The sequence below is a fragment of the Lynx rufus genome, unplaced genomic scaffold (assembly GCF_022079265.1).
Source record: "Lynx rufus isolate CCGP_SWC_20201006 ecotype Redwood Valley unplaced genomic scaffold, mLynRuf1.p SCAF_11, whole genome shotgun sequence".
Lineage (NCBI taxonomy): Eukaryota > Metazoa > Chordata > Mammalia > Carnivora > Felidae > Lynx > Lynx rufus.
The window spans coordinates 19,255,678-19,279,475 of NW_025814825.1; the positions used below are offsets into that span (position 1 = coordinate 19,255,678).

Consider the following 23,798-nt stretch of genomic DNA (forward strand, 5'->3'; position numbering starts at 1 on the left):
CCCAAAGCCCTCTTTTCACCACAAAATGCACTCCAGAGAAGAGGGTAGAACGGCAGGGGTGGGGTGAGGTGAGCGAGGAAAGAGGGTCAGTGAAGAGGGAGGAACAAAGAGAAAGGAACGGTGTAGAGAACACACAGTCTGTCAGAAAGAAAAGGAACCCCCTCCTCGGCTGAGCACAATGAAGACAGTTCCGAGATTAGCCTGGCTAGAAGGCCGACCTTGGCTGACCCTGCCAGGAGGCGGCTGCTGGACAGAGACGGGGTCAATCCCAAGGGGCCTCATCAGACCATGGGGGAGATAAGACCCTCCCAACGGCACCTCAAGGCCAGGACCGCCAAGGCCACAGACCCGGCCTCCTCTGGCCAGGTGGGGAGTGGTCTTGTCTGAGAAGCCAGGCAAACTGGAGAAGGAGCGGAGCGTTTCAGCTCTGGGAGCTGCCGGGGCGGGAGCAGAGCTTCTCCTGTCCGGCCCGCTGACTCGGAACAGTGCCTAGAAAAGATTCTTGCCTCAGCTGACAGGCAGACTTGGCATCCAGCCAATGCCCCCTGCGAAGGCCCAGAAACTGGGCTCCAGGCCGAAGGGCACGCTGAGTGCTGGGAGCAAGGGGGGGACGGCAGACCGCCACCAGCTGCTGGCACTGCGGGAAACTGGGAGCTCTATCACACCCCTACAAGAGCACCATTAACCTCCAGAACCTTGAAAACCCCTCGAGGGGGCTGCTGTCCTACCACCTTCCACGCCTTTTACACATTCTCCTGGACCTTTTCGTTCAGTGACTGACTAGTCACTTCCAAAGTTTCCTTCTTCATCGTTTTGTCTTCCTTCTTTAATATCCACATTTCCCCCAACAGTTAAGCTCTCAGATACCAGAATGAAAAAGCGAAGGGATGGTTTCTCTGGCACAATGCCCAAGTCCTAATATGTTATCTGTGCTTATTAAAAATTCCTTCATCATGGTCTTGTAAAAATTTCATCAAAGTAGATATTCCTTTTCATGAGGCTTTCGTCCTCACGGACTGGAGAAGTCTCAGCACCCCCCCTCCCACCCCCCTTATACCAAATCGCTCCCATCTGGCCCACTTTTGCCTACAGAAACAACTTCATAGTGCTCACCCTAGTCCCAAGAGGCAGTAAGATCCAGACAGGCATAATAATCATCTTAACAATAAAGTAAACACTCAAATCATTCCTACTTTACGGGGCACCATTCTAAGTGTGCTTTCCACATGCATCCATTGGACTGTCACAGCTACCCTGTGAGGCACTGCTATTGTCTCTATTTTGTAGATGAGGAAACTGAGGCCCAGAGAGGTAGGAGGTCCCATGACTGAAGAGCGCCCCTCTCCAAGCACAGGAGGTCCCATGACTGAAGAGCGCCCCTCTCCAATGCAATGTCCCTTGCATTCCCACAGCCCCTTGCACCGCCTGGGCATAAGGAGGCATCACTGTCTGCAGAGACCCTCACAGGCCTTGGCCCACCCCTCAGGCATCAGCCCTGCCTCATGCTCAGTCTGGAGGGCGCTGGGTATACTAATCTAATGCATGCTGCCCCTGCCTACTTGCCCAACGTTTAACGCCTTGCTTTTCTCTTCTCACAGACCAGTCTTAAAGACTGCATTCTAACAGAGCTGCAGAGCAAGTAGAATGGAGAGGCAGGAATGGAGAACTATTTCAATGGGATAAAAGTCTGCTGTGATCAATTTCAGCGGCTCTAAGCAGATCAACCAACAGGATGGGAAGGGAATCTCAAATAGGAGGAGTCCCACCAGTCCACACAAGCCCCAGAAGCGCACACATGAACCTGAGGGAAAAATGTGTTAGCAACAAGGCCGAGGTGGCTCAGGTAGGAAGGATGTAGAGACTCCTTGTTGATGATCACTCTGGAGTCAAGCTTTCTGGCTCAGTTCTGACGCTACTCAACCCCTAGCCGCTGAACCTGGAGGCCATGTGCCCCAGGGAGCAAGGCTTTAGAAGGGCCTTGTGCTCAGCCTACTATCACATCTTCCCAGCCGGAGTCCAGATGATCCCTTTAAAGAGCAGACTCCTCAGATGTAGAGGGGAAAAAAATCCTTGAGGGTGCTCTCCTGAATTCACAAGGCCAAAGGTATGGATGGCTTTAAGCCCCTGTCCTTGGGATCCTGCTTCTCAGTGAGCAAATCTTTGAGACCGTCAACACAAGGCTGATCTACAATCACTTAACCAAGGGTTTGGGTGTGAGAGTGCCTGTGAGCGGAGCCCACGCTTGTCTGTGCATGTCCTGCGACGTTCTTGCTACGCTCTAAGCTCCAAGGCCCGGACCACAGCCGGACTTCCCTTTGCATGCTCTGCGGCACGCTAGAGCCGGGCCCCAAGTGTGAGCTCAGCAGCTACCCAGGCCGCATTCGATAACTCAGCCAGCACGCAGACCAAACAGGAGGAGGCTACCAGTGCGGATGCCGTGGCCCCCATCGCCCTGCCTTCCCCGAGGCGGAAGGCCAGCCGCCCCACACCCACCTGTCTCAGTGCCTCCATCTCCTCACTGGCCGCCTTCTTCTCGGACGTGCTGCTCTTGAGCTTGGACTCGGCCAGCTCCACCTCGGTCTGCAGCTTGTCGAGCTCAGAGATGACCTGGTCACGCTCGCTCATGATGAGCTTGTACTCGCTGTACACGGCATCCCGCTCCTCCTTGTACTTCTCCGACTCCTTTGCCATTTTTAACTGCATGGTCCTCAGCTCGGTCATCTCCGACTGCAACAGCTCCATTTCCCACTGCAGGTCCTTGTTCTGGGCTGTGGCCTTGTTCAGCTCGTGGTGGATGGCCTCAAACCTGGGGGAGAGAGGCAGCTGGGACGCGGGGGGCGGGGACCTGCCCAGGCCGTGCCGCCGTACTGGACAGTCAAGCATGAAGTTTCGAGTGAGGTCATCCGCACCTCCGACAGAGGAAAGTCACGGAGTGCCGGTGCCCCCGGACCTGGAATTTTTCTCAGCCTTTACAAATACCAGAAGTTGATCTGAGGACTTCATGCCCTCTGCTCTACTAGAAATAACAGTGTATTTCTTCCACAGTCAAGCCACGTTATTTTTAAAAAATAAAAACAAAACGATGCTAGAATCGCAGCATATGAGAGGTAAATGTGGACTTAATGATCATTTAGTCCGACCACCTCATTTTTCAGATACAGATGATAAGGCCTGGGTGTGGGTGACTGGGGTGAGAACACAGCTCAGTCCTTCTGGCCAGGAGGCACCTTCCACACAGGCAACCCTGCAAATCAGAGCCTGCAGCTCTATAGAAGCATTTGTGAATGCATGTTCTTTAGAATGCCAATCCTTCATGAAGCGCCATCAAAAAAAAAAAAGTGTGTTCTCTGATGGCCTTACATTGGGAAACACTGTGTCCCCCTCCTGGAGAGACTAGTACAGAGTATCAGAGTGAAGGCTCTGAGAAGTCCCGCAGACTTCTGTCTAAGTATAACCTGGCGGGGCGCCTGGGTGGCGCAGTCGGTTAAGCGTCCGACTTCGGCCAGGTCACGATCTCGCGGTCTGTGAGTTCGAGCCCCGCGTCAGGCTCTGGGCGGATGGCTCGGAGCCTGGAGCCTGTTTCAGATTCTGTGTCTCCCTCTCTCTCTGCCCCTCCCCCGTTCATGCTCTGTCTCTCTCTGTCCCAAAAATAAATAAACGTTGAAAAAAAAAAAAATTTAAGTATAACCTGGCAACTGTATAAGTATAACCTGTCTAAGTATAACCTGGCAACTCCTAATCCCTTTTACATCCAGAGAACAGCATGCATAGGACACCAGTGAACCCTCCAGAGAACTGGCGTTCTGCAGGAATGTACCTTACGAAACAGTGTTTGAGGGCAAGGGTCACTTCCCTACAGATTTTATACCTTTAAAAAAGTGAAATTTTAGAAGAAACAATGCCTAGGATGAATAACTCTCCTATGCTGGGCGGGTAGATGACACAGAAGGGAAAGGCTTATGAGGAGATATAAGAAACGAGGTGATCAGGGGGCGCCTGGGTGGCACAGTCGGTTAAGTGTCCGACTTCAGCCAGGTCACGATCTCGCGGTCCGTGAGTTCGAGCCCCGCGTCGGGCTCTGGGCTGATGGCTCAGAGCCTGGAGCCTGTTTCCGATTCTGTGTCTCCCTCTCTCTCTGGCCCTCCCCCGTTCATGCTCTGTCTCTCTCTGTCCCAAAAATAAATAAACATTGAAAAAAAAAAATTAAAAAAAAAGAAACGAGGTGATCAGAACACATCAGAGCTGTTCAGACGGGAGGAAAAAGTGCAATTCCCAAGCCACACTGAGTGCCAACAAAACATTTCCAAAATATTCCAAAAAAATTTTTTCAAATGAAAAGGCACAGTCACTTGTGCCTTCCCTTTTTTTTTTTTTTTTTTTTTTTTTTTTTTTATTCCTTGGGAACGGCTGAGAGCCTTACAGCTAACAATAAGCCCACAAAGGAGAGCGGTCCCAAGGCAGAGAAGACCCACTTGGCCCTCTGGCCGTTCTCTGCACACAGGAGACGGGCGGACGGGCGGCTCTTACCTCCTCAGGGAGAGGGCACACTGGTGCTGCAGCTGGATGGCCGTGTCCCTCTGCTGAGTCAGCATCTCCGTCTGCTTCAGCAGACGCTGGTTCTCCTCCTCCAGCTGTTCCAGGCGGCTCAGGTCAGAGTTGTGGATGGCAACTTTCTCGCTGTACCTCTTCCGCAGGGCATCATAGTCCTTCTTGACCACCTCCAGCTTGTCCATGGCCGTGTCGTACAGTTTATTGAGAATTTCTGACGACCCGTTGTGCTTCAACACCTGGGGACCAGAGAGGCACACTTACCAAGGACCTGAGGACAGGAGGAAGGGCGGGCTCGCCACTGTCCTCCGTCCGGGGGTATTACTGCTGACAAACAAGGGGAGGCCACACCTTCTGGCCTTTGGGAGGCTCGAGATGTGATTCCACAGGCCTCTCAATCACACTGGCCAATTCACTCACTCACAAATATTTCCGAAGAGGGAGAAAGGAGTTACTGTTGCAGCCCCGAGACGTCTATCCTTAGAAAGACCTGCTTACAAGCTGACCCTTGGCTGGCAGCTGGCAGCTTGAATGGCAAGCAGTCCCCTACACTCACGTAAAACGTTCCTCAAGGCGATAAGAGGGGCTCCCCGTGCCTGGACTGGACAGAGCGTGGCTTAGGCTGAGCACATGTTTTCTCCAGGGAGTCCAGAATTTCAGTACATGCTCGGCAGAGGGTGCCTGTACGGCCAGACCCCACTAAAACCCTGGGGCAGGGAGTAGGTCACAATTCAATGATAGAAGAATTAAGGGTGTCCCATGTGACTCCGCAGGGGAGGACTCTCAGAAACTCGCAAAGTCCTCTGGACTTTGTCCCACGCACCTCTTTGTTGATTTTGCTTTGGATCCTTTCACTGAAATAAACTTTTAGCCCTGGGTGTGATTATATGCTGAGTCTTATACATCCTCCTAGCAAATCACCAAACCTGGGGGGAGATGTTGAGGACCCCCAGTACAAGTACCTAACATATCCTAGATGCTGGTGATGCTGGACAGGTCATGTAAAGACTGTGACCTAGGGACCTTTTATCCTCATGGGCAGAAACAAACACACAGAGACAAGTAGAGAGGTAGAGAGAGTTATTATTATAAAAATAACAACTAAAATAACTTCAGATCATAATCAGGGCTACTAAGAAAATATAGAGGGGCTAAGGCTTAAGGAGGCCTCTCTAAGAAGGTGACTTCTGAGCTTGGATGCAAATGAAGAGCAGCAGCTAGAGCACACAGAGGTGAACAAGTGCAAAGGCCCTGAGGCAGGGACCACCACACATGGTCTAGGCACAAAGAGAAGAGAAGGGCAGGGCTCCAGTCAGAGCCCCACAAACAAGGCTGAAGTGAAAAGAGGCTGCAGAAGTGGGCACAGCTCCAAAGCTCACAGCAAGCAAAAACTGTACCCTGAGCGAGATGGGAACCATGCAAGGCTTGTAAGCAAGAGGATGGTCTACTCTGAATTACAGGTACTGAAGTTCACTCGAGGTGCTGCTCTAAAGAGTAAACAGCAAGATGAGTTCATTAGTTGCCAGGGGCCTTCTGACTTCTGCTAAGCACGACAGGGGATCTGAGCCCTTGGGTGGGTCACTCCACATCTCTGGATTCCAGTTTCCTTACTCCTCCAATGATAGGACTCAACCAGAAAAGCTCGCTTAACTCTTCCAACTGCAACACACCAGGTGTCATCTGCTTATTCAGCATGGACCCAGGGTTATCAGATTTTCGCAGCACCAAGAACCAGAAGAAGCTAGGATACCGCACACTCCCTTGGAAGGGAATGTCCACTCTCAATAAACATGATAAATGAGAGCCAGAAGTCAGAATCCCAGAGACAAGGAAAGTGAGTCTGTTCCCCTAGGATGTAAGCCCTAGCTCCCAGGACCGCAGACATCAGAGAGGAAGGGCACCCCACAAATCTGCCCATTCGGGGCGGTTACTCTTGTTGCTCCTTTTTTTCCTAGTTGGCTTTCTTTTTTTCTTCTTCAAGCAAAACTCTTTCCTGCAAAGGAAATCTCACGAGGCAAGGACACTGAAATACAAACTCATTTTTAAAAACCAGTAATAGGGGCGCCTGGGTAGCTCAGTCGGTTAAGCCTCTGACTTCGGCTCAGGTCATGATCTCTCAGTTCGTGAGTTCAAGACCCACGTCGGGCTCTGTGCTGACAGCTCGGAGCCTGGAACCTGCTTCGGATTCTCTGTCTCCCTCTCTCTCTGACCCTCCCCCATTCATGCTCTGTCTCTGTCTCAAAAATAAATAAACGTTAAAAAAAAAAAAATTGGGATGGTGCCTGGGTGGCTCAGTCGGTTGAGCATCTGACTTTAGCTCAGGTCATGATCTCACAGCTCGTGAGCTCAAGCCCCGTGCTGGGCTCTGTGCTGACAGCTCGGAGCCTGGAGCCTGCTTCAGATTCTGTGTCTCCCTCTCTCTCTGCCCCTCCCCCACTCACTTGCATGCACTCTCTCTCTCTCTGTCTCTGTCTCTCTCTCTCTCTCAAAAATAAATAAACATTAAAAAAATTAAAATTAGATTAAATTAAAAAGCAATAACAGGTTCTTTGGCAGTTAAAATCCTTTTAATTTTAATGTTTATTTATTTTAGAGAGAGAGAGAGAGAAAAAAAACAGCATGAGTCTTTTTTTTGTGAAAAAAACAGAGTATCTTCCAAACATACAGAAAAGCAGAGCACCTAATATAACACCATTTTAAAGTACTCACCACCCAGCTCTAATCCTGCTATCTTGTCACATGTCTCGAACTGTTCTCCCAAGAAATAAAGCATTATGGGTGTTGCTAAAGTCCCCACCACATTCTTCCTCTATCCAGCACCCCCCCTTCCCCTCCTGAATCAATCACTCCCCTAAATTTGCTGCCACCCATCTCCATGCACAATACTTTATTCATTCTCCCTATTATTCATAAAAATCTCTTATGGTATCATACCATGTGTTCTCCTTTTTATTCAATGTTGCTTTTGAGATGCGGTCAAGCAACGCAAGTAGGATTTCACTACATGAACACATCTGCGTTCTTTGCCTGTTTGTTGGAAGTTTACATGGCCGCCATAACAGTCTTCACCATTTTCTTACATTTTTAAGTGTCCATTTCAGTAGTGTTACGTATATCCATACCGTTGTGTGACCCACCTCCACAACTTTTTCATCTTGCAAAACTGAAACTCAATCCCCATTAAACAACAGCCCCCCCATCCCCCTCTCCCCTCAGCCCCAGGAGCCTCCCTTCTGTATTCTCTCTCTCTGAATCGGACAACTCTAAGCACCTCATACAAATGGAATCATGCAGTATTCCTCTTTTTGTGATGGATTGACTTCCTTTAGCAGAATGCCTTCAGGGTTCATCCATGCCATAGTATGTGACAGAGATTCCTTCCTTTTTAAAGGTGGATAATATTCCAGGGTAGATATTTACTACATTTTGTTTATCTATTCATTTGTCAAAAACACTTGGGTTGTCTCTACCTCTTGGCTATTGGGAAAGTTAGATTTTTTTATAGTATTGCTAATTTCATAGACAAGTAAGAGCTCTTTTAACTCCCATCCCCAAATGACTGGAAAGACAGAGCAATTCTCCTTATGACTCCTGCTTACTGACTACACACATCTTCTCGTCTATGAACTGCCTGTCTGTATCTTTGATTTTCCTTCTTCCCTCCTTCCCAACCCACCCCTCTCTCTCCTCTTCTTGTAGGACTTATTTTGAAATTCCAGACACTAATCCTTTCCCTGTTATATTTATTACAAAATCTTCTCCCAGTATATGGCTTATGTTATACCACAGTTTCCCATTTTGATACAGTAAAATCTATCAATCATTTCCTTTACGGTTTGGGCTTTGGTTGTTTTATTGAAGAAGCTCCTTCCTACCTTGAGATCACAAAGATACTCTCCTATTATTTTTATCTAAAAAGTTTTAGTTTTACTTTTCACATTTAAATCTTTCAACTACATGGAATATTTTTTTTTCTGCACATTGTGAGATGGAGATATAACATTATTCTTTTCGATAAGCCACCAAATAAGAACTGAGCCCCTAAGTCCAGGACAAACTGAGGATACCAGAAGGTATCCAGGTGCAGGCAGTGAGGCCTGGAGGACACCAAGCACATCACCCAATGCGGTGCCCACAAGTGAGGGGTGAGAAAAATGTCCCACAAGGACTCATACCCACACAGGCCCAGGACACAAAGAGAGAAAGGAAGAGTTCTGACTTCTGCGTCAATCGGTGCCTCCACCAGTGACTGGAAAAGGTCCAGCTTTTAGACTGGAGTGTCCCGACTTGTGGACAGTACCTCAAACATTCCAATTAAAAATAACTTCAAATGTGGCACAAGAACAGACACTCAGATCAATGGAACAGAATAGAGAACCCAGAAATGGACCCACAAATGTATGGCCAAATAATCTTTGACAAAGCAGAAAAGAATATTCAATGGAATAAAGACAGTCTCTTCAGCAAGTGGTGCTGGGAAAACTGGACAGCGACATGCAGAAGAATGAACCTGGACCACTTTCTTACACCATACACAAAAATAAACTCAAAATGGATGAAAGACCTCAATGTAAGACAGGAAGCCATCAAAATCCTCGAGGAGAAAGCAGGCAAAAACCTCTCTGATCTTGGCCACAGCAACTTCTTACTCAACATGTCTCCAGAGGCAAGGGAAACAAAAGCAAAAATGAACTACTGGGACCTCATCAAAATAAGAAGCTTCTGCACAGTGAAGGAAACAATCAGCGAAACTAAAAGGCAACTGACAGAATGGGAGAAGATATTTGCAAACGACATACCAGATAAAGGGTTAGTATCCAAATCTATAAAGTACTTATCAAACTCAACACCCAAAAAACAAATAATCCAGTGAAGAAATGGGCAAAAGACATGCATAGACACTACTCCAAAGAGGACATCCAGATGGCCAACTGACACATGAAAAAATGCTCAATGTCACTCATCATCAGGGAAACACAAATCAAAACCACCATGAGATACCACCTCACACCTGTCAGAACGGCTAACATGAACAACGCAGGCAACAACAGATGTTGGCGAGGATGCAGAGAAAGAGGGTCTCTTTTGCATTGTTGGTGGGAATGCAAGCTGGTGCAGCCACTCTGGAAAACAGTATGGAGGTTCCTCAAAAAACTAAAAATAGAACTACCCTACGACCCAGCAATTACACTACTAGGCATTTATCTAAGGGATACAGGTGTGCTGTTTCGAAGGGACACGTGCACCCCCATGTTTATAGCAGTACTATCAACAACAGCCAAAGTATGGAAAGAGCCCAAATGTCCATAGATGGATGAATAGATAAAGAAGATATGGCTTATATATACACACACACACACATACACAATGGAGTATTACTCGGCAATCAAAAAGAATGAAATCTTGCCATTTGCAACTATGTGAATGGAACTGGAGGGTATTATGCTAAGTGAAATTAGTCAGAGAAAGACAAAAATCGTATGACTTCACTCATATGAGGACTTTAAGAGACAAAACAGATGAACATAAGGGAAGGGAAACAAAAATCATATAAAAACAGGGAGCGGGACAAAACAGAAGAGACTCAGAAATATGGAGACCAAACAGAGGGTTGCTGGAGGGGTTGTGGGAGGGGGGATGGGCTAAATGGGTAAGGGGCACTAAGGAATCCACTCCTGAAATCATTACCTCACTATATGCTAATTTGGATGTAAATTTTAAAAAATAAAAAATAAAGTTAAAAAAAAATCACTTCAAACATTTTACTCTCGCAACATCCCCTCAGCCAGGTGAGAACCCCACTGGCTCCAAAAGCATCCGGTGGCTTCTGCAGAACAAAGGCACTGCTGCCATTCCTGGGCTTTCCCACAAGGTGGCAGCCCTGGGCAGACCAGCAGCATGCTCTCCTCAGCTGCCTCGTCCTCCAAGCCTCCTCAAGAAAGCAGCTAGTTCTAAAGGCAGCCTTGGCACAGCACAAAGACCTCGTTTTGGGCCATGGTATCTTCACGGGTCCGCAACAGAATCTGGAGTCGACACTGTGGCTTGGCCTTTCTTCCTTGGGCAATAGCCCCCAAATGCCCTAACCATAAGGAGCTTGGATGAGAGCCTGTGTGACAGTCCGGTGCAGTGAACCGGCTGCCAGGATGGGTCACAAGTTCCCAGAGAGACGGCGTCAGTCAGGGAAAATCCCGAGCAGATCCCGGAATCCTTTCTGATGCTCACTCCCAGCCTGAGCTGAGTGGTGGGATCCAGGCTGTGTTGTTTCAGCCGCGGCCCAGCACCACAGGTGACCACTGTGCAAGACCAGATCTTGCTTATTATGAGCTGAAATCCACCTTCCTCGACTTCTACCCTCTCATTCTCGTTCTAGCCCTAAGTCATGTAGAATAATTCCTTTCCCGACAGACAGCATCCACTCAAAGAGGCTCGCAGGCCCCCAAATACTTCTCAACTTTCCTCTACAAACAAGGCTCAGAATCATGCCTGGGGGAATGTGATCAAAAGCCTCTGAAGAAGTTTGGAAAAATCATGGCCACAGTTAACTCCAGAGAATTTGAAAAGCCATCCTATCTATTAGTGTAGAATTTTTCCTTTTTATAATCAGAAGACTATGGTCTTATTAGATAGATAGCTTGACCTACGTACATGCCTGCACACACAGTGCTTAGCTTCCCAGCAAGGCTAATGCAATTCCCAGTGAGAGAGAATACTTAAATTCAGTCCAGCATTCTAAGATGAGACGGGCAGGAATGTTCTCGTCTCAGGCAGGCGACTCTCCCAGCCCTCGAGGACCAGGGAAGAAGTGGCCCAGGGGAGGGGCAAAGCCAGGATCTGGTTCCATCCACACAGCAGGACCAGGCCGCTGGGCTGCACGTCACAGGGAGGCCGATGAGAGAACTGCCCTCATCTCTACACTGGTCAGGAACACTAGTTTTGCTGGGCTTCTGTGAGGCCTGCCCATCAGAAACTAAGAAATACCCCTTTCTCGGGATATCTGAGAAAACAAGTCAACTTTCAGGAGTCACCTAAAGCTGCGGTGGGGGGAGTGACTTCACTGTTGTCTGTAGTTTTTCTTTTCTAACCAAAGAGCACGTGTCACCGCAGTAAAGAAAGCAGACACTGCTCCCCCAGCCAAGGCTTGGCAACCTCTGCCCAGGATCTCTTGGGCAACCAAGAAGAATCCAGATGGCGCATTCTGACTGCGGCACCTGGAGATGGGCCGGCCAGGCTGCAAGCCTCCCCCGACACACAGGCATGTGGACACACGCACGCGCACAGGGAAAGTGGGAGAGCCCGTGCCGCCCCTCCCCGCCAGGCCTGCCTCATTTCCTCGGAGATAAATCATGCAGAGGGCTGGGGAGCCCCACAAATCCCTCAAGCAAACACGCAAGTCAAACAGCACCATTTACCCCGCAAGGGCCTCTTCAAGTTAACAAGGCGTGGGAGGAGCCAGGCAACAAAACCAGCCTTGTCCAGCGAGGTCAACCTTTGCCCTCGGGCCCTGTGGGGAGGAAACCTGTGGCCACCCCCGTGTCCCTTGCTCCCCCACTTCCTCAGCTGCTGGCCTACCCAAGAATGAGCTTCGCCTCAGTCCTGGTGAAGGTGAGGCAGCCCAGGCTGAGGACAGCAGGTGGTCCTGGCAGTTCAGAGATGTCCCCTCACCCCCACCCCCACGGCAGCCAGCCTCCTTTCCTGATGGGGTCCCAAGGTGGCACTTGCCAAGGGACCCCAGTCCAGCTGGCCAGAAGTGGGAAAACCTACTGACCGTTGTAATAAACTGCCCCTCCACCCCCCGCAAGGGTCACAGCTGTAGGAAAGGACAAGAGAACAAGACATGGGCTGGAGGGGTCAGGGAGAAAACCTTCCCATGTCATCTGCGGGAAGAACAGGAAAGGGGAGGAAGGGAAAGAATAATCTCAGTCCGGATGTTTGTTCAAGCTGTAAAAGTCCTCAGGAAAGTCAGAGAACGGGAGGCAATGAAACTTTATGCCTCATGAGGGCAGACATTTTTTTTATGACAAGGCGGCAACTGGAGTCTTGTTTTCAAGATATAATTCGTATGCTGCACAATTCACCCTTTAAAGTGCACAAGTCAGCGGAGTTGGTGTATTCACAAGGTCGTAAACCCACAAGGTTGTGTAGTGACGACCGCGACGTAATTCCAGAACACTGTCATCCCCTCAAAAGGAAACCCGTGCCCGTTAGCACTCACCTCCCTCCTCCCAATCCTCTGGCCCAGACAACTCCTCGTCTACGATCAGTCCCTGTGGGGTCCCCTGTTCCGGACATTTCATATAAATGAAATCATACACCATGTGGTCTTTCTGTGACTGGCTTCTTTCACTTAGCGCCACGTTTTCAAGGTTCATCCGTAGAGCAGTAGGTATCAGCACGTCATTCATTCTTATGCCGAATGACATTCCACTGTAGAGAATACACTGTGTTTTATTTACCCGTCCATCAGTCGGTGGGCATCCGGACTGTTTCCACTTCTTGGCTGTTCCGAACGATGCCGCTATGGACATTCCCATTACCGGTTTTTGTGTCAACATGTGTTTTCAATTCTCTCGGGTATACACCTCGAGGTGGAACTGCTGGGTCACACGGGAACTGTACGTTTAACACTTTGAGGAGCTGCCAAGCTGACGGCAAAAGTGGCCCCTTTTACATCCTGCCCAGCCGTGTATGGGGGCGTGGCCACTACTCCACAGCCTCCACGAGAGGAGACTGCAGTCCGGCACTGATGGGACCAGAATAAAAGCGACGATAGCAAGCATCCATGGAGCGCTTCACACATGCAGGTACACAGTGCCACTGCTTTATATGCAACATCTAACCTCCAGGACAGACGACCACAGGAGATGAGGTCTGCCTCCCTGAACAAGTCCCCCTCTGCCACTTTCTGGAAAGACCATGGGGCTTCCCCTTAGGGCTAAGATGGAGCCAGCAACACATCTGGAATGAGAAATCGCTCACAGAAAAATAAAATCCAAGCCAAACCCAAGGTGAAAGGCTAACTGAGCCAAATTTAAACCAGGGTGGGAAAATGTCCACAAATAAGTGAGCAAGGAGACAGTGGGGTAAAGGTAAAGGCAGGGAGGGACGGCCTGCCCTCAGACTGGGGCGGCCAGCACTCCCAGCCCCCAGGCAGAGAAGGCACACCAAACCCTCATCCAGGGCTATCATCCCTGCCTCTTGCTGTGGTTTCACACTGCCATAAGAGGGAGTTAGCAAAAACAGAAAGGGAGGCAAGTAGAATGAACCTAGGACATTGTTGTATTGGACTATAACTGGGAGTGTGAGATTTTCAAGATATATATTACATATTGAATATAAGGGGGGGGGGGAGAGTCATGGAAATGGAGATGTAATTGGGGGGGGGGGTGATGATGGAGTACTCAGATATTCCCTACTCTGGCCACTGAGAGGACTTGGGAGCAGTGATACCCAGTAGTATCACTATACTACTATCACTATACCCAGTAGCTACATGCAGACCCAACATTCAGACCTTGCTTCTAAGTGCCATCTTCTATTAAAAGGAATGAGGACTCCTTGGAGAAATGGTTGATTCCCAAGGCAGGGGCAGGAAATAAAATGAGCCTGGGACATTTTCTTGTGCCAAAGAACAAAAAAGTGCTCAAAGAGTGGGAAGGACCTGTCAAAAAGACAGAGAAGCAGTCCTGAAGAGGCTCCCACTGGCCACAATGAATCCCAACCCACCGAATAAAACAGGGAATCAGGAGTGCACACAGAGAGAGACAGGCAGGCAGGCAGGCAGGCAGGCAGGCGAGGGGAAAACAAGTAACTCTGCAGTGAAGCCCGGAGAGCACACCTTCATTTAGTGATCAAAGGAAACATCACTGGTAGTGGCTCCTATCCAGCCAAGTCCCAGTCTCTAAGACACAGGGAGAAGGTGGCAGTGTCCCTTCTATGGCAGTCCCAAGATGCACAAATGGAATCCAACCGGGAGCTTGGACAAATCCAGGTGGAGGGACATGCTACAAAGTAACTGGCCTGTAATCTTCTAAAGCATCACAGCTACGTACGTCACAGCCTGAGGAGCCCTTCCAGACTGAAGCAGACCAAAGAGACAGAAAAGTAAATGCACTGGTTTGTTCTGGACTGGATCCTCTTCCTATTAAAGACACTATGTATATGACTGGGAAAACTCAAATGGGGGCTGATGATTAGATGGTATTATGTATCAGTGTTGGCTTCCTGACGTTGATGTTTGTATTACTGTTATATAGGAGAACACCCTTGTTCATGAAAAGCACACAGGTTGGCAGTTTGTTCTGGAATAAGAAGGAAAAATTGTTTGTGCTACACTTGCAACTCTCCTGTAAGTTTGTGACAGTTTCACAATTTAAAAAGTTTTAATTGTAAATGAAAAAAAAAGCAAAGAAGATAATGTCATGCTAAATTATCAGACGAGTTCAGATCATCCTATATGAGCTCTGTCTCGAGCAAGCCCCAACAGTCCCACTTTAACTCCAGGAGCCATAAATGGTTTTGATGGGGATGGGGCGTTCTGTGACAGTGCTCAGAGGACACCCTGCCGCTCACTAGGATTGCCTTCCAACCCCAAACAGGCAACCATCGATGGACTAGAACATGGCCTCGGCTCCTACCATAAAACCAAGCAATTCCAGTCTCCAGTCCATAAGCTACAAGACAAGAACTGGCCAACATCACTCATAGCAAGTCAGTTTTCTGAAATGACTGGCCCACCCTTCATGCCTTTGCCCATGTGCAACAAGAGCTGAGCAAAGAGAAGAAACTAACTTGGAATGCAATCCAGCAGCAAAGGAAGAGGCCACATTCCCACCAAAAAGTAATGACAGTAACTACTCCATCTCAAATCTGCATAGGGCTTCGCTATTTCCAAGCTTCTCTCCATCTGTGTTCTCACACGATCCATATAAAGGAAGGAAACTACAGACCCCCAAGTCCCCTTACTGAGTCAAATTCCTATTACACAATGAACAGCACTGCACAGCACCTCCTCGATAGCCCTTGCAATGTGTACCATTGACAGTGATACACAGATGTGTGTGATTATTTGACTAGCCTTAGTCTCCCCCATTAGACTGCAGAGTTCAACAGAGCAAGGGTATAGTGTCTGCTCGGATACCCCAGTGCTTCACACTAGGCAGACACTCCAAAAATACTCGCAAAACGATCACATGGATACAGGGGAAGAATGGAAAGGGGTGGGGGTAGAAGGATGGATGATGGGTGGGTGGATGGGGGTTTGGGAGAATAAGGGATGGGTAGAAAGATGGATGACGGGTGAAAGGATGGACGGAAGGTGGGAGGATGGAGGATGAGTGGGAGGATGGATGGGAGGTGGGAGGATGGATGGGAGGTGGAAGGACGGAGGATGAGTGGGAGGATGGACGGGAGGTGGGAGGATGGAGGATGAGTGGGAGGATGGATGGGAGGTGGGAGGATGGATGGGAGGTGGAAGGACAGAGGATGAGTGGGAGGATGGACGGGAGGTGGGAGGATGGATGGGAGGTGGGAGGATAGACAGGAAGTGGAGGATGGAGGATGAGTGGGAGGATGGACGGGAGATGGGAGGATGGACGGGAGGTGTGAGGATGGAGGATGAGTGGGAGGATGGACGAGAGGTGGGAGGATGGACGGGAGGTGGGAGGATGGACGGGAGGTGGGAGGATGGACGAGAGGTGGGAGGATGGACGAGAGGTGCGAGGATGGACGGGAGGTGGGAGGATGGACGAGAGGTGCGAGGATGGACGGGAGGTGGGAGGATGGATGGGAGGTGGGAGGATGGACAGGAGGTGGGAGGATGGACGGGAGGTGGGAGGATGGACAGGAGGTGGGAGGATGGATGATGAGTGAGAAGATGCATGGGAGATGGGAGGATGGATGATGGAGGGAGGATGGATGATGGAGGGAGGATGGATGATGGATGATGGGTGGGAAGACAGATGATACATGGGAGGATGGAAGATGAGTGGGAGGATGGACGGGAGGTGGAAGGATGGAGGATGGAGGATGAGTGGGAGGATGGACGGGAGGTGGAAGAATGGACAGGAGGTGGGAGGATGGATGGGAGGTGGGAGGGTAGAGGGTGAGTGGGAGGATGGACGGGAGGTGGGAGGATGAACGGGAGGTGGGAGGATGGACGGGAGGTGGGAGGATGGAGGATGAGTGGGAGGGTGGATGGGAGGTAGGGGGATGGCTGATAAGTGGGAGGATGGCTGATGAGTGAGAAGATGCATGGGAGATGGGAGGATGGATGGTGGAGGGTGGGTGGGAAGACAGATGATAGGTGGGAGGATGGATGATGAGCGGATGAACAAGTGGGTAGGAGGCTACCCAACCTCAGTCTGCCCCCAGCCACCCTGCCTGGCTGTACCTGCTGCTGTTGGGCCCGGAGGTCACCAATCTCCTTCTGATCCTCCTCATGGAGCCGCTTCATGTCCTCCCATGACTGCTGCAGCAGGTTACGTTCCCGCAACAGCTGTCCGTTCTCCCGCCTCAGCATGTCCACATCATCCTTCAGCTGGGTCTGGTCGCTCAGGAGCCGGCTATGGAGTGTGCTATAATCCCCGCACACACAGTGAACCCCAGCCAGCCTCCAACCCTCTCCAGCCCCTCCAGGTCCCAGGACTCCCAGTGGGAGCCCACACAGCAACCAGGGTAGCGGCACTCAGAGGCAGGCCAAAGCTTGGTATCAGCCAAATGCCAGGAGGACCCAAACCACTTTTTAAAAACCTGACACCAAAAAGGGCACACGTATGAAGGCCAAGGTGAGGGCTGAGCCCTTACCTGGTACAGGCCTGGCACCTCTGCGTACTGAGGCAGGGCAAAGGGCAGCAGATGGGCAGGTACGGCCGGCCAACAGCCTCAGAGGGGCCCCAGGAGACCAAAGGGGAACATGCCCATCTGCCTCTCGTACTGCAGGAGCTGCAGCTGGGTCCTGGGCCGTGACCCAGGAGCGCAGCAACTTGACGGGCCTGATCCCTCTCCTGCCTGCTGCGCTTCCAAGGCTGTCACCAGATGGTGTGAAGGCTCCACACCTCGCCCCGTACTTAGAAAAACCCACTTGAGACCCAAAGACCCAAAGCCACTTGCTGAAGGCCCACTACCTGCTAGACGGCACCAGAACTGCTGGCTCCCAGCCCAGAGGCAAAGAATGGGCCCACTCACTGGTAGAAGTCAGTCTCCTTGGCCACCTCCTCGCAGCGCTTTAAGGCATTGGTGTGCTGCTTCTGCAGGCTCTGAAGGTCCGACATGGCCCGCACACACTGGATCTTCAGCCTCTCGTAGTCGGGATTCAGCCTGTGGTAGGGCCTGGCCCAGACAGCAACAGTGAACACGGGCTCCGGGACCACTCGGACAAGGAAGGTCTCTGCCCCAGGAAACCTCCAGCCCAGCGTCCCCGAATACTGGCTCCTACACACCACGACCACCTGGGGTTTGTTCTGCTCAGACATCCTGGCCTCCCCAGACCGACAAGACCCCTAGGATGGAGGCCCTTGGTTGCCTGGGTTCCCTGCTTGAGCCTGGAGACCTAAAAAGGTGCTGTCTCATTCTCTAGCAGCTCCCGGGAGACCGTGCAACAGGCCTTCACACACAGTGGGCACGCCAGAAACCTAGGATGGAGTTTCTCCTCTTTTTAGGAAAGTGACTGCCAATCCTGGGTGCACATTAAAATGCCAAGGCCCAGGCCAAATACATCAGCATCCTTAGGGATGTGACTCAGACATCAGGATTTTTTTTTTTAAACTCCCCCAGGGATTCCAGTGTGCAGTCACGGTTGAGAACACTGGCCAGGAGTAATGCTTCCCAGAGTGGGGTTCCCAGACCTGCAGCGTTCGTTTCACCTAATGCTGTGAGAACTGCAAACCTCAGGTCAGCCCCAGAACCCCTGAATCAGGCACCTGGAAGGGAGGGAGGGCTAACCAGCAAGCGTTGCTTTAACAAGCCCTCTGATGATTCCAGTGCACAAATTCGAGAACCCCTGCCCTACAGCTGGTGTCAGTAACCTTTCTCGTACAGGGCCAGGCAGTAAATACTTCAGGCATTGCCAGCCACACAGCTCTGTGTAACTACCCGCTCTGCCTTGGTAGCATGAAAGCAGCCAGGGACAGTATGGACTCTAGCACACTGGGTCTCCACTGGCCCTCCCTTTGTGCTGAGGACCATATCGTCATCAACACAGCCTGAAAGAACAGGCTTTGCAGCCTTGACATCACCCAGAGGAACCTTCCTCAGGAAGAGGCACACAACTCTGATGCCCCTAAGGGCAATCCCCCTCCCCTCAGAATCCCCACCAGCATCTCCCGGAAGGATGAATCACACTGTATCCCTCCTCCTCCTCTATGAAGCCCTCCTGGACTGTGCAGGGGGGTAAAGACTCTCCCTCTGCCCCACCCCATGGACCACCCTTCCTTGGTATCTACCTCTAAATCCCAAAAGAAGCAAAGATTTTCTTCAAAACAACAAAGAAGCCAGGTGGAATACACCCTCCTAAAACACATGTGGCAGGGAACAATTAATGTGTGAACATATAACGACCCATGTATCAGTGAGGAGGAGCGGCACACGCACATGCAGACACACACACACACACACGCACACACACACGTGCACACACACGCATGCACGTAGCTGGGACTGGTCGGGGGCTCAGCCATGGGATCACTATCTCTATTAGGACAGGGGCTGCATGCAAGCAGCAGAGAGAGATAGAGAGGAAGCACACCATCTTGGTGCTGGAAGGCAGAGGCCTAGAGAGGGGCGGTGATGAACCCAAGACCACCTAACAAACCGGTGAGGAGGCACCAGAGTGGGACCAGGACCCGCCAGCTGCTGCCAAAACCACCCACCAAATGATCATGAATAGAGGACGGACAGATGACAGACACGCCCACACTTCTCAATCTCCATGTGGTATGTGACTCGGGCCACAAGCTCCAGTCTGGCTTGGAGGAAGCATAAGCAGCCTGTGTTCCCTCCCCCCACCCAGGGCTGTGGGGACAGTGCTTCAAAGTGCAGTGGGGACTGGGGCAAAGGGACACTCTGGCAATGCCATATGCACCACCGGGAGCTAAGGATGAGCATGCGGTGGGGGGCGGGGGGAGGGGGGGAAGGGGGGGCACGATGGCATCAGGAGAGTAGCCCCTGTCCATCGGGCCCGGGCAGGGGAGCAGGTGTTGATCACCACCTCTTGTCAAAGGTCGTCCCATGTGTCGCGAAGGCCAGGCGCTTCCGAAGCTCGTTCCTCTCTCGGGTCATCAGCCGCAGCTGAATGGAGAGGTTCTCCACCTTCTCGTTCACTTGCCGGTCAGGAAGGAGGGGTGGAGGGGATGGCGCCTTCCCGGTGGTACCTGGCGGGGGAAAACAACAAAGTGAACTTGCATTTAGCACTCACTGGGTCTGCCAGGCACTGTTCTGAGCCCTTGGCCTGAGTCAGCTAAGCCCAACAACCCTACCAGGCAGTCCTGCTAGCATCTGCCTTTCAGATGACAACGCTGAGTCAGGAGTAAGAGGGGGAACTGAGACCCAAGCCCGGGCTGTCTGCTCCAGAATCCAAGCATCACCCACCCACTCTGCTGGTCCTGCTGAGGACTCCCACTCTCTTCCCAGCCCAGCTTTGACACCTCCAAGATAGAACCCTTTTAGGGCCTGACTGGCACAACTTTGCCTAGTCTGGAAACAGCAGCTATCCACGCCTGGGCATGGAGAGGCCAACATGAGCCCTGAGCAGAATGGAAGACACGGCTTGCAGAAGGAGGGACAGGAGGGACCCAGAGAAGCTCCTGAGGCCCAAGGCAGCCTCCTCTGAGGCTGGGGCCCAAGGTCTGTGTCCCTGCCCCCAACAAGGGCTGAACGAACACTGCACAGCTTCCTTCTCCAACCTCTCCAAATGCCCCAAGGACCTGCCCCAACCAGCCCAGGTATATGGGCTCCTAGAAGGCTTTCAGAGAGCTGGTCACGACTAAGGTCAATGTAATGTGCTGCAGGTAAGTCCTGGGGCCTCTGGCTGCTCAGTCCATTCATATTAGGCCCTCATCACCTGTGCCCAGGACTGAGAGTGTCCCAAAGGGCATCCTATGCCTTATGCTACTACTAAGGAACAGCCGCAGCAGTGGCCACCACCAGTACCTCTGACAAGATCCAAATCCTTTTCTAAGAAGAAAACATCTCACCCAAATGTCAGAGACACAGAGACAGGTCAGTGGTGCTTCTGTCTTTGACTCTGTCCACATATTCCCCCGGGACAGCCACTACCCCCTCCGAGATCCTAGGTGGGCTCACGGGAAATCACAGCAGCCATCTCATTTTATGGATGTGCTCCGGGAGGCTGATTCACAGGGAACAGAGTGCCTGTCTCCCCAGCAGCCCCGAAACACGCAAAGGGCAAGATGCAGGTCTTCTGACCCTGTGCCATCTTGACCACCAGCCCCCCGACTGATCCTTGTTGGCTGACTGCTTATGCAAGCCAAGTGTCCCCCATGACAAAAGATGGGCACTTTGACACTTTGGGGGGACAGGCTAGAGCACAGTGTGAGGCAGGAGCCTCCACCACTCAGTTCAGCATTATGCAAAGTGGGTACTCCCACCACCTGAGCGTAGTACCCCCTAAAGTGCATGTTATTATAAAACCATCACCACCATAACACCCGGGGTTCCTGTGCTCCAGGCCAGACCTCTGGGTCAGAATGCCCTCTGAGGTGGGGCCCAGGACCAGCATTTCCCACGAGCACTTCCCCCGCCCCACATGGTTCTACTCCACGGCCTAAGAAGCCTTCCCTCACCTGTCCCCAAAAGACCCTGGTCCCTTACCCCTGTCCCCAGAGTTTTAGAAATCAGCTGGTTACAGCTGTGCAAGCTGTAACTTTTTCCTCTTCTGGCAAATGAAGTCACTTGTGTATGAGCCTTAACCCAGAGCCAGGTCTACACTGTCATCCAGTCTGCAATAACTCAGCCAGCTCTCTGACAAGTGGGGCTTCCTCTGGACATGTGTCTGATGCCTCTTCTAGTGATGCCGATGAGCCAACCCTCTAAACAACTTTAGCAGGCAACGATCCCTGCAGGACTGGCAAACCCAAGACAATGGGATAAAAAGACAAGGAGCATCTGGGCGAGAGGAATTTCGATGTTCACGGCCATCGCCAACCCATACAAGAGCAGCCAACACAGATGTCCCAGGCATTAATGTAATCTCCCAACAAACCTGGGTGGGCACTAACATTATCATTCCCATTTCATAGCTGAGAAAACTGAGGCCCAGCAAGGTTAGGTAACCGACTCAAACCTGCACAAAGAGCAAGTGATGCCCTGGAGGAGAGCCCAGGCACCTGGATTCAGAGCACACCCTCTCCACCTCCGTGCCTCGCTGCCTCCCACAGGACCACCACGACTAGCACTTACTTTGTACCTGGCAGTTTTTGAGATGCATCCCATCCCCTTACTGAAGACACTGCTGTCATTCCCATTTCACCCATCAGGAAACAAAAATTGTCCAGGTCACAGAGCCAATAAATGACACCACTGAGAATTAGACCTCCCTCTGTCTACCTGACCCCAGAGCCCAAGGTCTTAACCTTAAAGTCCACAAAGCTTTTGATCTTAGGACCTCTTTACAACCTTAAAAATGATTGAGAACTCCCAAGAGCTTTTGTTTACATGGGTTATATCTATCTGATGATGTCTACCAGATTAGAAATTAAAACTAAGAAAGAATTTTTAAATATCTAATTTTAAAATAAGCAAAAATGTTCACATAAGACTTTCTTTCTGAAAAAGTTAACTGCCCCTTTCCATTACAAAACAAAAAACGTAGCAAGAAGAGTGACATCGCATCTTTACAATGCTGTTGACATCTGGCCTGATAGAGATGGCTAGAGCCTTTTCTCTGTGTAATATCACACACGAGGGATGGAGCCTCTAGAAAACTCTGCCCTACAGCAAAGTCTGTGTGAGGAATGACAGTGGAAAAGGCAAGTGGCTTCTTACAATCATTAGGAAAACAGTTTTGACCTCACTGGCCCCCAGAAAGGGCCTCAGAGACACCATGCCATGCGAGAACAGGTGCTCTGTACTATAATCAGGTCCAAGAAGTATCACAGAAACAGCAAACCTAGAGTTTGGGAAATGAAAAGTACCACCAGGCTCAGCAACTTGCGTCCCGGGAGGTAAAGAATTTTCACCCCATTTTGTAAACGAGGCAACAGAAAAATGTATCCCTTCCTTGGCTTCTGAGGAAGCTGGAGAGAGAAGCAGGACATAAAGAGAGGCCATCAGATCTGTCACCACACACAGCTACGGCCTCCTGTCTCAGCCTCCGGCAGAATGAGGACACTTGCTCGAAGATGCGAGGACCTAGGGACAGCCAATCATACAGACAGTGAAATGAGCGCGGACACTGCACAACCCAGGTGCTGGGTTCTGTGCTAAGTGCTCTCTGTCTTTACTCGATTAACCCCCAGAGCGCCCTCCCACGGATGTGCTATGATCATCCCGTGAGAAAGTGACATCCACAAAGACTGTACAGCCAGGAAAACAGTCCACCCCCATGTAACCGTGGCTCCAACTGGAGAGCCAGGGCCTCAACCACTAGGTTACACTGTCTCTGGACAGGAGTATCCCTTTCCTGCTCCAAAGGTGTGAACATACATGAAACACACAAGAAACAAGGCTGCCCAGATCTGAGAAGCCAACACACAGCAGACTGACGGGGGAAAATGCTGCCTGAATGCCTATCCTTCCACAATAAGGAAGGTAGAAAGCACAGTAGGACCACAGGGCACCTCAAGAAGACTCCCAAGATATGCTAAGCCTGGACGTTCCAAATTAATGGCAAGTGTTGCAGAAAATCCTCTCCATCCCCAGTCAATTAAAAATAAAGTTTTTCTTTTTTTGCTTGCACCTCAAGGTTGAAAGATGTTTTGAAGAGGTACAGCCCCTCCATCCAGATGATTGCCAGAATGCCCCAAATGGCCACCAAGACTGTTTGGTGAGGGAGCTCACTACTTTATAGCAAAGCACAGCCAAAGTTGCCCCATAAAAATTATGCTCTGTACAGAGTTAAAATCTGTCTCCCTCTACTTCCCCCAATGACCTAGATATACTCCTAAGGGCCACACGATACAACTGTAATTCCTCTTCTACACAACAGACTTGCAAGTGTTTGAGGACAACTACCAAGTCCCCGTATCACTATCAGAATAGCTTAATTAAAACATGACAACACCGGGGCGCCTGGTGGC

The 23,798-nt window shown here is 50.6% G+C and overlaps 1 protein-coding gene across 1 annotated transcript in view; it reads right to left on the reverse strand.

Annotated features, from left to right (window-relative positions):
* Positions 1-23,798, reverse strand: part of DLG5 (discs large MAGUK scaffold protein 5) — a 127,022-nt gene that overhangs the window by 45,996 nt on the left and 57,228 nt on the right. The window contains exons 4-8 of the mRNA XM_047073704.1: positions 19,751-19,913; positions 17,731-17,874; positions 16,937-17,120; positions 4,528-4,787; positions 2,494-2,806 (exon numbers count right to left, since the gene is read on the reverse strand). Of these exons, the coding sequence (XP_046929660.1) occupies positions 2,494-2,806; positions 4,528-4,787; positions 16,937-17,120; positions 17,731-17,874; positions 19,751-19,913 (1,064 nt within the window). The remainder of the gene's footprint in view (positions 1-2,493; positions 2,807-4,527; positions 4,788-16,936; positions 17,121-17,730; positions 17,875-19,750; positions 19,914-23,798) is intronic.